Below are 14,249 nucleotides of genomic sequence, written 5' to 3'. Positions count from 1 at the left end.
TTGAAGAAGAGGCACTACTTCCTAAAACATTTTATGAGGCCAACATAAAACCCTGATACCAAAATCCGGCAAGGGTAATGCAAAAAAAGAAAACTACAGACCAATATCTCTGATGAATACAGATAGAAAAATCCTGAACAAAATAGTAACAAATTGATAAAAGAATAATTTAAAAAATAATACATCACAATCAAGTAGAGTTTATTCCAGGGGCACAAGGACAGTTCAACATATGCCAATCAATGTAATACACCACATTAACAAAAGAAAAGATAAAAATCATATTATCTTATCAGTAGATGCAGAAAAAGCATCTGACAATATAAAACATCCATTTATGATTAAAATACTCAATAAAACAGGAACAGAAGGAAAGTACCTCAATATAATAATGATCATATACACAAACCAATATTATGCTCAATTATGAAAAACTAAATGCAGTTCCTCTAAAATCAGGAATAATAATGCCCACTCTCGCCACTGTTATTCAACATAGTACTGGACGTTTTAGCCAGAGTAATAACGCAAGAAAAACAAATTTTAAAAATACTCAGATTGGGAAGGAAGTAGCAAAAGTGTCACTTTTTTGCAGATGACATGATTCTGTACATAGGAAATCCTAAAGACTTCACCAAAAAACTATTAGAAACAATAAACAGATACAGTAAAGTTGCAGGATACAAAATCAATGTATAAAAATCAACTGTTTTCCTGGATACTAAAAATGAAACTTCAGAAAAAGAAATTTTGAAAAAATTCCTTTTGTAATTGCAACCAAAAGAATAAAATACCTAGGAATAAACTTAACAAGGGATCTGAAAGACCTCTGTACTGAAAACTACAAAGCATTACTAAAAGGGATTGAAAAAGACACAATGAAATGGAAAGATATTCTGTGCTCATGAATTGAAAAACATAATTAAAATGGCCATATTGCCCAAAGCAACATACAGATTTAATACAATCTCAATCAAAATCCTACTGTCATTTTTTAAAGAATAAAACAAAAAAAATCATCAGATTTATATGGAACCACAAAAGACGCCAAATAGCCAAAGCAATACTGAGAAAAAAGAACAAAGGTATCACACTACTGGACTTTTAAATTATACTACAGAGCTACAAAAATCAAAACAACATGATATAGGCAGGAAAACAAACACAGATCGATTGAACAGAGTTGAAAACCCAGATATAAACCCACATGTATATGGACTGATAACTTTTGACAATGGAGCCAAAACACACAATAGAGAGAAGAAAGCCTCTTCAATAAAGGGTATCAGGAAAATTGGGAAACCACATGCAAAAACCCCCGAAATGATTACAGTTTGTCCTTATGCACAAAAATTAACTCAAAGTGGATCAAAGACCTAAATATAAGATCTGAAACAATAAATTACATAAAAGAAAATGTAGGTATTAAACTTATGGACCTTGGTCATAGAGAACATTTTATGAATTTGACCCTAAAGGCAAGCGAAATTAAGGCAAAAATAAATGAACAGGACTATATTGAACTAAAAAGCTTCTGCACAGCAAAAGGAACCAACAACAAGACAAAGAGACAACGGGCTGAATGGGAGATGATATTTGCAAACAACAGCTCCAACAAAAGTTTAATATCCAAAATATAAAAAGAACTGATACAACTCAACAACAAAAAACAAACAATCCAATTTAAAAGTGGGCAGAGGACCTGAACAGACACCTCTCCCAAGAAGACGTACGAACAGGACTTCCGGCCAAGATGGAGGCTTAGACGGACTCGCTCGGTCTCCCTCTACAACTAGAGAGGAATACAACTACTTCAAAACAAAAGATAACTAGAAATTCCAGAAAATAAAACTACACGGAAGCCCAACGTACAAAGTTATAAACCAGCGGTGCTCTTTGGGCAGGTAGGAAGAGCGAAAGGGGGCGGTGCTGTTTGCGGTAGCACCAGGGACAGCGGCAGGGAGAGCAATCCCAGCTGCAGTGGAACCCCAGCAGCTCCCGACCCCAACACTGGGAAGAGCAACCACCACATTGCCGAACGGTGAGGCCCAGAGGGTGGGAGGACAGATCCCGGTCTCCTAGTGCAATAACTGCAGGAATCCATCTTGGACCCCCACCCCCACACAAAGCGCCACAGAGCTTCGAAATAGGTTGCAGATCGCCACTGGTCGCTGGGCAGTGACGACAAAGCGCCACAGCACGGCGAAAAAGGTTGCTGGTCCACCACCAGTTACCGGGTAGTGACCACAAAGGGCCACAGTGCAGCGAAAAAGGTTGCAGATTGCCGCCGGTCACTGGGCAGTGACGACAAAGCGCCACAGCGCAGAGAAAAAGGTTGCAGATTGCCGCCGGTCACTGGGTTGTAACGAGTACACAGGCACTGCCCCCTATAGCCGGCCAAGAAAACAAAACGCATCTGTCAAAATGAGGCAGACAACTATAGAAATCCCGGTAGCGCAGCTCACCAGGCAACAGATGAAGACCCTGACAGATGAACAAATAAGAAACCTGTCAGAGGCTCAGTTCAGGGCCATTGTTATCAGGTGGCTTACAGAATTAACAAAAGATCTGGAAAAAGATGAGAAAGAATTGAAAAACACTCATACTGAAAGGAACAAAACCACATACGAGACAGATGGTGAGGAAATAAAATTCAGAGTTCAAATCAACAAACCAGAACATAGAGAAGGAACAAACAGTCAACCAGTGCAGAGAGAAAAAATGGGAAGCAAGGACAATGATGAGAGGATCAGAAACCTCTGGGACAGCTATAAAAGACCAAACATAAGAATAATTGGTTTGCCAGAGGGCGAAGAAGAAGAACTAGAAATTGAAAAATTAAGTGAAAATATAATAAAGCAGAACTTCCCAAACTTGGGGCAGGAAATAAACTTACAGGTCCAGGAAGCACAAAGAGTTCCAAAACAACTGGACCCAGGGAGAACACTCCAAGACACATTATAATCAAAATGTCAAGAGTTAAAGATAAAGAGAGAATCTTAAAAGCAGCAAGAGAGAAGAAAAGAATCATGTACAAAGGGGTCCCAATTAGACTATCAGCTGACTTCTCAAGGGAGATCCTGCAGGCAAGAAGGGACTGGCAAGAAATATTCAAATTAATGAAAATCCAAAACCTACAACCACAAATACTTTATCCAGCGAAGCTGTCATTCAGAATAGAAGGGCAGAGAAAGTGTTTCCAGGACAAAATAAAACTGAAAGAGTTCATTAGATCCAAACCACTATTACATGAGATGTTAAAGGGACTGGTTTAGAAAAAGGAGGATCAAAACTATGAACACTAAAATGAAAACTGCATCACAAGAAACAACAGAAGCTAGGGAATTGAAACAAAGGCAAACTAAATAGGCAATGAGAGTGGAAAAGAACTATAGGTATGGGGAGCATATTGGGGGGAGGTCAGCAGGGAAGGGGAAGGGGGAGAGGGAGGGAGATGGTATAGGAATTAAGAAACATCGTAGGAGGGAATGGAATAGACAGAGAGAGGTTGAGAAGAACTATATGCACAACCAAAGGACATGGACTAAAAGGGGGGGGACAAGGGGAGGGAGGGGGGCCACCGGGTGGAGGGGAGCAGAGGGAATGGAAATTGGAACAAATGTAACACTGTAATCAATAAAACAGATTTAAAAAAAAAAAGACATACAAATAGCCAACAGATATATGAAAAGATGTTCAACTTCACTAGCTATTAGGAAAATGCAAATCAAAACTACAATAAAATATCACCTCACACCTGTTAGAATGACTATTATCAACAAGGTAGTAAGTGTTGGAAAGATTGTGGAGAAAAGGAAACCCTCATTCACTGCTGGAAAGTCTGGCAGTTCCTAAAAAAATTAAGAATAGAGATACCATAAGAACTACCAATCCCACTCCTGGCTATCTACTCAAAAACATGTATTCACAAAGATATATACACCCTTAACTGCAGAATTCATAGTGGCCAAGACATGGAGACAACCAAAGTGCCCTTCAATAGAGGACTGGATAATGAAGATGTGGAACATACACACAATAGAATGCTACTCAGCCATAAGAAAAGACAAAATACTGCCTGTTGTGACAACGTGGATGGACCTTGAGAATACTATACTAAGTAAATAAAAAAAAACTAAGAACCATATGATTCTACTCATATCTGAGACATAAAACTGATAATCACAGACATAGATAGCAATGCAGCGGTTGCTACAGGGAAGGGTGTGGGGAGTGGAAGGGGCCTATACAGAGTGACGGAAGACAGTTTGACTTAGGTGGTGGGCATACAGTGCAAAATAGAGATCTAGTATCATAGAAATGTACACTTGAAACCTATATGACCTGTTAACCAATGTCACCCCAATAAATTTAGCAAAAATAAAAAATAAATATAAGTATAACCCCAGGAAGTAAAAGTGCTTGAGAAAAACATTAATATTTCTTTATAAAGTACAGAAGTGTTTATTAGAGGAAAATGGACAGAATTTTAATCACATACAACCAAAGATAACTGGAATTATTGAGAGATTATGCTCAGCTATGAGTAACTGAAAACATCCAGAATCTGCCTGGAATGAAGAAAGGACTGGTTCTCACATGGAAGGATTGGCTCAGAGAAGTCACTGCACAGTGTGGTAGAGAACAAACTGTTTCGTAGCCCCTTGGCACTGCACCATTGTACATGCCACAGCGGAATAAGAATCACAGGTCAGTAATGGTATTAACAGAACAAGATGATTACTTGTCGAAGTAGACCTAATACAAATACAATCTAAAAAAGAGTGGTGTACCCTTCAGAAGTCTCAACTATGGCAGTCAACATTTGTTTCCTGGTGGGCTCAAAAATGTTTGCAGGAAAATCCAACTTATGCTGGATCTTTAATGTTGAATTGTGAACAACTGTAATGCTTACACCTGAGATCAATGAGAGTCAGGCAGTTGGTGGTGGTTTAGAGGATATTCTTGTCTGGCAGGGCAAAGATTGAGGAAAACAAACTAAAAGCAAATGTACACAAAAGCTCTATGCTCCTGTCTGTCTCCTTTTATACAAGAGGCTTCAAAACCAGTCTAATCTTATTTCACTTCTGCATTCAATTTTCATGTAGGTTACTAGGCCTTGCTGATTTCTAATGTGGAACCATAAAGGCAACAGATTGTAGAACATGTAGTTCATATCATTACTCATGTTGATATAACAGTGTCAGGAAGTGTTATCTCCAGGTCTAGATTTTATAGTCCTAACACAGATAGTCTCTTCTTAATGCAGACTTCATATTCCAAATCCCAGCCAAAAGCAACAACAAAAAGTAAAGGACAGCAGATGAAAATAATTCACATGGGACTATACTCTAATGAACTTTGCACACTTACAAATATGTGACAAATATTTATTGAATAAAATAATACTAAATGTCAACTACAATTTAGAAATTAAAAAAGCATTTATTGACAAAAAAATTGAGTAAGACTCTTCAGGCCAATGAAAAGGCACTTTTCCATTAAAAAAAAAATATATATATATATATATATATACATATATATATATATATATATATATATTGGTAAGGCATATTCATTCAATACTTGCCACTTGCCACAGGAGGCCAGGAGGAAAAAATGTACAAACACCAAAGCATCATTTTTAATGTTCCTTGACTTACAGAACAACTACAAAATTACATAAAAGTTAAACCTACTTGTATATTAGAACACTTCAATTCATCCAAGGATCTAACAAACTTCAATATAGAAACACGAAATGTTTATTAACTGACTAAAGGGAAAAAATACCTATTAGACTCTTGCTTACAGAGTACCTACCAAATTATATTACCTCAATGTATATTTGCAGAAGTAGAACTCCATACTTCAGAGAACACTGTAAGAATGAGCCAGTGATAATAACCATATATGTCTAATGTTTATAGTATTTTTCACGTTGTGAGTTTTGAGAAGTATTATGATTTAATTTGCACCAAACTTATATATAGTAGTTACAGTAATAGGATTTCCTTCCAGTGCACGCTACTCTGAAAGTATTTATAAAAACTTTGTCTTTATTCTCAGTTACACAGTATCTATCCGTGTACATTCTCACATGGTATTGTGGGGATATGAGGCAAAATGAAGATTTTCCTGTATTGTTTACATTCAATAGAATTCTCTCTACTTGAGTTTTTATTCATGGCTTTCCAATGAAATGGGACAGCTGAAGCCTTTTCTATATTCTTTACATTTAAACAATGTGTCTTTAGTGTGCACCCTTACATGTCTATGAAAAGCTCTCCTCTATTCCTTATATTCATAGACTTTCTCTTAGGTATGCATTCTTTCATGATTTTGTAAAGCACTGGGATGATAGAAGGTCTTTCTATCTTTACATTGACAGGCCTTCTCTTCAGTGTGAATTCTTTCGTTCCTTACACTGAACTGGAAGAAATAACTGCTTTCCAACAGCCCTCACATTTACAGGGTCCGTCTCCATCTGCATTATCACATGTGACTGCCGAGCTGAGAGATAAATGCAGGCTCTCACACATTCTTTACATTAACAGGGTTTACCTCTACAATGTGTTTTCACATGTTTACGGTAACTACTTGGGTAACCAAAGGCTTTACCACATTTTATACATTTGTAGGGCTTTTCTCCACTGTGTATTCTTTCATGTATTCGACAGTAACTGGGACACCTAAAGGTTTTCCCGCATTGCTTACATTCATAGGGTTTCTCCCCAGTATGAGTTTTTTCATGAATTCTAAGAAAAGTGGAATAAAGGAAAGCTTTACCACATTCCTTACACTCATGAGGCTTCTTTCCATCATGAGTTCTTTTATGTTTTCTAAGATATGTAAGTAAACTGAAGGCTTTACCACATTCTATACATTCGTAGGGCTTTTCTCCACTGTGTATTCTTTCATGTATTTGACAGTAACTGGGACTACTGAAGGCTTTCCCACATTGCTTACATCCGTAGGGTTTCTCCCCAATATGAGTTTTTTCATGATTTCTAAGTAAAGTGGGATAACGGAAAGCTTTACCACATTCCTTACATTTATAAGGCTTCTTTCCATCATGAGTTCTTTTATGTTTGATAAGATAACTGAGCAAACTGAAGGCTTTACCACATTCCTTACAATAATAGGGCTCTTCTCCCCTGTGTGTCATTTCATGACTTTGAAAGTTTCTTAGACAACTGAAATCTTTCCCACACTCCTTACATTTAAAAGGGCCATCTCTAGCGTGCTTGATCATATGTCTTTTAAATACGGTGAGAGCACTCCAGGCTTTGCCACACTTCTTACACTCATAGGGTTTCTCTCGAGTATGAATTTCTGTGTGTCTATATAAGTTACTTGAATACCTGTAAGCTTTACCACACTTTGTACATTCATAGGGCTTTTCTGCACGGTGTTTCTTTTCATGTACTCGAACATATCGGCGACGCTTGAAAGCTTTCCCACATTCCTTACATTTATAAGGCTCCTCTTCAGATTCCTGACACTGGTCTAGATTGGGTCCAGTGAGCAATCTCATGTGGCTATTAAAGAATAAATAATGCATGAAGACTTGGATTTAGGTAGTTTTATTTCAGTAGTAGTTTTCTTCTTTTCATTATGGTTTGAAATCTAGCTGAAGGCTTCTCTACATTGACTACATTCTTCTCTTTTATAGAGTCTCTCCACTATGATTGTCGTAAAAATCAAAAGCATATTATTAATACTTTTTTATTAATGATTTTATATTTATTAATATATGTCAATAACATTTTTACCATTTTCAAGGGAAGTGTAGGGTTTCTGCACATACTGTTTGAAACAGATATACTAATAGCTCTCAAATTTGGCTCAATCATAGAGATTATGAAAACAGTAATATTCATTAATGGTGTTTCTGTATACTGTGTTCAAGTAGACTGATTTATTTTTTATATATTAAACATCTAGGTCACATTTAAGAAAAATATTTTAATGAAAGTAGTCTAAGAATCAACAAATTTTAAAGTGGGATGATATGACTCATTTGCCTGTTTTTAAAATTTGATAACATATTAAGATTCTCTTGTGAGGCATTGCTTTCTCCTGTCAGGGTGACTCACCTAAGATTTGCCCCACGTTTTTCATACTGATCTTCACTGTCATGGTCTTCCCATTTTTCTTCTAAAATACATGCTGGAAAAAAACATTATAAATTACTTAAAATATGAAAAATGATTAGATTTTAGGTCCACGATGAGCTGTGATCATGCCCCGTTTAATTATCTATGTATTTCCTTTCCACATTTCACTTCTTGAAACAGCACTGATGAGCAAGCAATGCTAGTTTTCTAACTGACTAAATAAGTAAATAAGACGTTGTCATCAATACCTATTGATGCCAGGTTCCTGAAGGTTTCCTGCATCACATCTCTGTAGAGTTTCTTCTGGGTCGGATTCAGGAAAGCCCACTCTTCCATGGTGAACTTCACATTAACATCCTCCAAGGCCACTGAATCCTAGAAAATCCCACATATGTATACAAGAGGGTGGGTGAGAGAGACAGCACTGGGGAGCTATACATAATTCATACAAAGTTCATATATGACATGTGTTCCTCAACATTTATTCTATGACTTAGCTGTCAGACTAGTATTTATTGTCCACACTCACTTCCTCAAGAAACACACGGAATTTACTGTCACATTTTTATTGTGATCACTTCAGGTCTTCATAATGTCCCAGCACAGAGCACTTTGAAGAAATTCTATACAAATAAAAAAATATTTCCATTTTAAGCACAACAATTCCTTGTGAGAAAACTCTCATCTCCTTTAATACCACCATATGATGTGATGCAGCACTACATGAAGCACACTGCCATATCTGCATAAAGTTTTAAGGATATAAACAAAATAAAGACCTGGAAGCTTTTTCTTCTAACACCAAACATGAGACAAGGAGGTCTATGGATTTTCAACTTGTAACAAAATGCAGCTGGCCATATTGTCCTGATGTACTCTAATCCATTAGTGCTCAGATCCACTTGGCAGAATGAAAATATTGTTGTGAAGAATGAATATAATTTGTTTATATAATATTTATTACTGACTCAGTTTGACCTTCTTTTGTCTGTCTCATTTCATGGAGCTAGGAAGTCATCAGTGTTAAGAGCTCAGGCTTGAGGAAGGCAGGGCAATTTAGACCTCTGCAGAATATCTGTATTCATGAGCATTAGGGTTACTTCATACCAGTTTTTAGGACACATAGACATATATAATGAAATGATAAGATCATATAAAATAAGTCATTCTGGCAGAATTGTAACACTGTAACTTGGGCCTTGACCCATTTGCAAGGGGCTTCATTGAAATCCACAATATTTCAATGTTGAATTGGCACATGATCACAAAACACACAAGGTACCAGGAGGGTACTGGAAATATCAGAGAAAACACTTTGTAAAGTTTTGTCAAACCGCTATGTTCTACACCTGAAACTAATACAAAATAATATTGAGTGTATGGATAGAAAGAATTAATAACATTAAAATGTCTATACTTCCCAAAGCAATAAGAAATTCAACAAATATCCTATCAAGATATCAATGGCATATTCACAGAACTAAAACAAATATTCCAAAAATTTATGTGAAGCCACAAAAGACCCCAAATAGCCACAGCAATCTTAAGAAAAACGAATAACTGTTACTTACTGGTTTATGTACTTATTATACTACACCTTTATCTTTATTTTAAACTGTACTCTTTTTATTTAGTAAAAAAAAAAAAAAAACGGTTACCCAGTCAAGATTTTCTGCAATAACCTTCCCTGTGGTCACTGCACCAACTGGGGAGACGCGGGAACGCGGGTGCAGAGCAGCCCAGAGGTGTTCTGGGGGCAGAAGACGCCGCGAGCAGGGACAGACCTCACGCCGGGGATCACGGCTGACGGTCCAGCCCCCACACCGCGAGCCCGAGGGGACTGAAGTTGGAGCCGAGTCCCCAGGGGCCTTGGATCTGCAGGCACCGAACCGAACCGTGGAGAGACCGTCCCGCCAGGGCGGTTCGACCAGCCCTCCTCCCGGTATCTGCACCAGCCGCACACTCACCATTTCTAGGTTTTCTGAGTCTCCCTGAGCTCTTCCTACAACTCCCACAACCAGCACAGCTCAACTGATGAAGGTAGAGAAACATGCGGCTTTAAGGCCAAAAGCGATACGATCCCGAGCGCAAAGGAAGCCAGCAGGACTTCCGGGTGGCTGCGGAGCGTAGCCCCACCCACCGGCGCCCACAGCTCCCGAAGTGATGGACAGTTCCCAAGACAACGGCCCCCAGTGTCCCACTTACAGCCCCCACAGCCCAAAGCAGGAAAACTCGTCCTGTGCAGGGGCATTTGCATTGAAACGTAGTGTTGAAAGTCCACCGGGGAACTGTGATCCTTCCTTGCAAACACAGGCACTTCAAGGCATCTCATTGTATGCAATCATTAATCCGGCTCCGTTTCCATTTTTGTTGGTAACTAGAGTCTGACGTGTGGTTTTGTCGACAAGGTGCACAGGCTCAGATACCAGGGATGTGATACGTGAGGTCCTTCCAGAACTTCAGTCAGATTCCGAAAAAGTGCCTTGAAACCGAGAAAAGCCATCATTTCTGGGGGAAAAGTGACTTTTGTGTATTTAGAATACTCAACTTTAGGAAGTGTTTCTGACTTGAAAATTTCCTATGCCATGGAAAATACAAGCAGGTGGTTTTGTTTCCTCAATGGTGCACTCTCCACAGTCCTGAGCCACCCCTTACTTGTGGTTATACTATTTAATCCATCAATAATGAGACTCATCAGAAAACCGGGTTTCATCTAAATAATAATTTCTCTGATGGGTGAGTTTGTGATACTAGCATCACGTTCATTCTGACAATGATGAAATCGCTCCCTGCCAGGCATCCTCTCCATACGATATGCACAGATACCGTTTCTGACCATCTCCTCTCCATTCCCTGAGGAATGCTCACCTTAGTATCATCTGAGACAAGCAGCCTCAACCAAGTCCATCCAAACTGCAGCAATAACTCCGTCATGTCTGGAGACACAGAAGAAACTCCTGAAGGCCATCAGACACATGAAGCCTGAGGGCAGAGCCAGAGCCACAGGTGATCTCAGTGGAAAGAGAAAAGGAGGGCTCAGGCTGCAGCCAGTACTCATCATACCAGGTGGGCCATGGCGGGGAGCAGCATCAGCACCAGTCACCTTACACTGTGGGAAGGAAAGTCTGGATATTCAGCATAAAGAATTGAGAAACAGGTCCTGGCTGGCATGGCTCGGTGTATTGAGCATTGGCCTGTGAACCAAAGAGTTGCTGGTTTGATTCCTGATCAGGGCACATGCCTGGGTTGCAGGCCAGGTCCTAGGTTGTGGGTATGCAAGAGGCAACTGATTCTCTAGCACATCACTGATGTTTCTGTCCCTCTTTCTCCCTCCCTGCCCCTCTCTCTAAAAATGAATAAATAAAATATTTTTAAAAGAATTGAGAAACAGAGAAAGTATTTCTGTTTCATAATCTTTTTTTCATCTTCCTTTTAAGAGCTATTGGGAAAACAATATCCTTGAAGCAGTTTTCCTTAAAATCAGGCTGATTTTCTAAAGATCAGGATACATCCCGTTTTTTGTTTTGCTTTGTTTTATTTCCTAACTCTTCATCTTCATCTCAAATAAAGGACCTCCTATACTAAGAATATGAGTTCACTGGGGATGATGCATACATCTGGTCTCCTCTCTAACAGGTTGAACTTTCAGAAACATGGTGCTGAGGAAATTTTATTTCATCCCTGCCCTTCCCCATTCTGCTTCTATTTGCACCTGTAGGAATTGAACAGTTCCAGTAGTGGCCTTACCTGGGTGGAAAATGCTGATGTGCTTCCTGCACTGATGGTCATGAATTGTTCTGCTTGCCAAAGTAACAACAATAGGAACAGCTTGTCCATTTACTGGGGTCACATGATGGTGCGCTCCAAAGTCCTTTAATTACTGTGATTGTGTTTGGTCAGAGGAGGTCATTCCTGTGGTCTCCATCATGGCAAATACAAGGGCCAGAATACAGTTAGAGTGTTGGTGCATCTACCTGCACCATGGGAAGCCATGAGATCTCAAGACTCATCTTACAAGATGGTCTTTTCAGCCAAAGAGCTCCACTGAAGGAACATAAACATTTCTTTTTATGTATGGAGAGAGATGCTTTTCCCATAGCCTTGAAATATGGCCCTAATGGAATGAGTTACACAGGGTTCAAAAGCTACCCTTTTGGAGGAAGTCATTGAGAAGATGTGACTGGTAGTCAACCCATGAGCTGTACCTGGTCAATGAGAGGCTCCTTACTCCCACCCCTCTCCTTGGGATATATGTTCTGCCCAGTGATGGAGAACTAAGAGCCATTTCAAGGACACAACTTTGAGAGAATAATGTAATGTTGCCTTCATCTGAACTGTATACATAACCCAGTTAAGGCTTCTGGTGGGCAATGTGGAGATCTGCTCTTCTTGTGGCCACCCAAGACAAGTCTGGTATGTAAGTTCCCTTGTTTATTAAAACTGCAATTCAACAATCTGGAATTGTCTGCCTCTTTCTTGGTGTGGTGGTGATGGGTGGGTGGGGGCATTTCAAATTTCACCTGGAGAACTCCCAAGTTGCAATCCAATATCTATTATCTCTGAATGAAAATAAGAAAGCAATTACTCCTTTTGTGGTCAAAAGCATGAAGTACCTTTAAATAGCAGAAGAACAAGATTTATCTTTGTACTTAAAAAATATTTTTTTGTTCATGGTCTGACTGAAATATTGATATTGAGTTGTGGTAGTAGTGGGAGAATCAACAAGATTCTTCTATCTTGTTGGGAAGGTAAAAGTTATCATAAATAATAACCATAGCATTTATTTTGAAGATCTGAAAGTATGAAAACATAAGCACTCATAGATTAAATCAAAATACTTATCACAGAACTTTACTGAAAGTTCTCGGTAGTTTTGCAGGCCAGTTTCAATCTTACTTTTCAGGGAACAATTGATTTATCTTCAGTGTACTATGTAGATTCTATTGAGAGAAGTTGTGCTTTCTAAGTGTTTATGAGATGATTGTGAGAGACCATTTTGTGTAGTATAGGAAATTGTAACCACTGCACAAGACAGGCCTGAAAACGGGACTGTAAGACTTTGACCGAAAGCGGGAAATGGCTGGTGGGCATGCTCCTAATGCCACACTACCAGCCTCATGTTTGGGGGATAGAATAGGAATGCTGCGTACCCTTTCAAGCCTCCTCTTCTTTGCATAACTTCAAATCTATATCAACAGAATGTTTAAATCAAAGGAACAGCCTGAACTTTTACACTATACTCTGACGCCAAAAAGTCTAACCAAATGTCACTGTTTGCTGATTCATATCTCTGTTTACTGACCCTCTTTATGTTTGGGTGAAGGGCTGCTTTCTCACGCCATGTGTTTCTGCATGTAGCCAGCTCAATAAAAGCTCTGTTGAGAAGAAGCTCGGGAGTGTCCCCATCTGAGGGGCACTCTCCCTTCTCTCCCCAAGGGATTCCATCTCTGGGTCAATTTTGTAATTTGCTGTCAAGGGGTCTGTGGGTTCAGGAACCCCTCACAGATGATAATGATGATGATGATGACAGTGAGAATAGGTACAGAAATGCTAACACTAAAATTAAAGGCACTTTAAGAGGGGAGCACTATATAAAGTATATGATTGTCTAACCACTAGGCTCTACACTCGAAACCAATACATTAAATAATAATAATAATAATAATAATAATAATAATAATAATAAAGGCATTTTAGAGAGGCTTACTAACTGTAAGGCACTCAGCATCATGGGTGGATTGGCTCATTACTTTTCATCTTCTCAGTTTCTGAACATGGAAGCACTACTATGACCTCAATTGGTAAGAGAAGCAACTGAAACTTAGGAGAGCTACGTGACTTGTCTAACTTTACATTCAGCACCACAAAAACAAACAAACTTCAGATCTATTTCATCTGTGAATATAGATTGTTTCAACAACAACAAAAAAAACCCTCAACTAGTACCTAATCCAGCAACATCTTAAAAGAATTAAGCACCATGACCAAGTGGAATTTATTCCAGGTATGTGGGGTTGGGTCAACATCTCAAAATTAAGTGATGTAATACATCAGATTAATATTGTAAAAAGCAAAAATGTCATGATCATCTCAAGAGACTCAAAGGAAATACCTGAAAAAATCCAGCAT

The 14,249-nt window shown here is 38.8% G+C and overlaps 1 protein-coding gene across 1 annotated transcript; it reads right to left on the bottom strand.

Moving 5' to 3' along the window:
* Positions 1 to 5,566: 5,566 nt before the first annotated feature.
* LOC149999894 (uncharacterized) lies at positions 5,567 to 8,490 on the bottom strand. Its single transcript, XM_090289658.1, has 3 exons — positions 8,369 to 8,490; positions 8,100 to 8,172; positions 5,567 to 7,541 (listed from the first exon to the last, which is right to left on the bottom strand). Exons 1-3 carry the CDS (start codon positions 8,454 to 8,456, stop codon positions 6,551 to 6,553), a joined length of 1,152 nt encoding a protein of 383 aa, XP_090145784.1. The 5' UTR covers positions 8,457 to 8,490; the 3' UTR covers positions 5,567 to 6,550.
* Between the last annotated feature and the right edge of the window lie 5,759 nt (positions 8,491 to 14,249).

Source organism: Furipterus horrens, unplaced genomic scaffold (assembly GCF_987537825.1).
Source record: "Furipterus horrens unplaced genomic scaffold, mFurHor1.1.pri manual_scaffold_10, whole genome shotgun sequence".
Taxonomy (NCBI): Eukaryota; Metazoa; Chordata; class Mammalia; order Chiroptera; family Furipteridae; genus Furipterus; species Furipterus horrens.
This window is presented reverse-complemented; position numbering and strand designations above follow the sequence as displayed.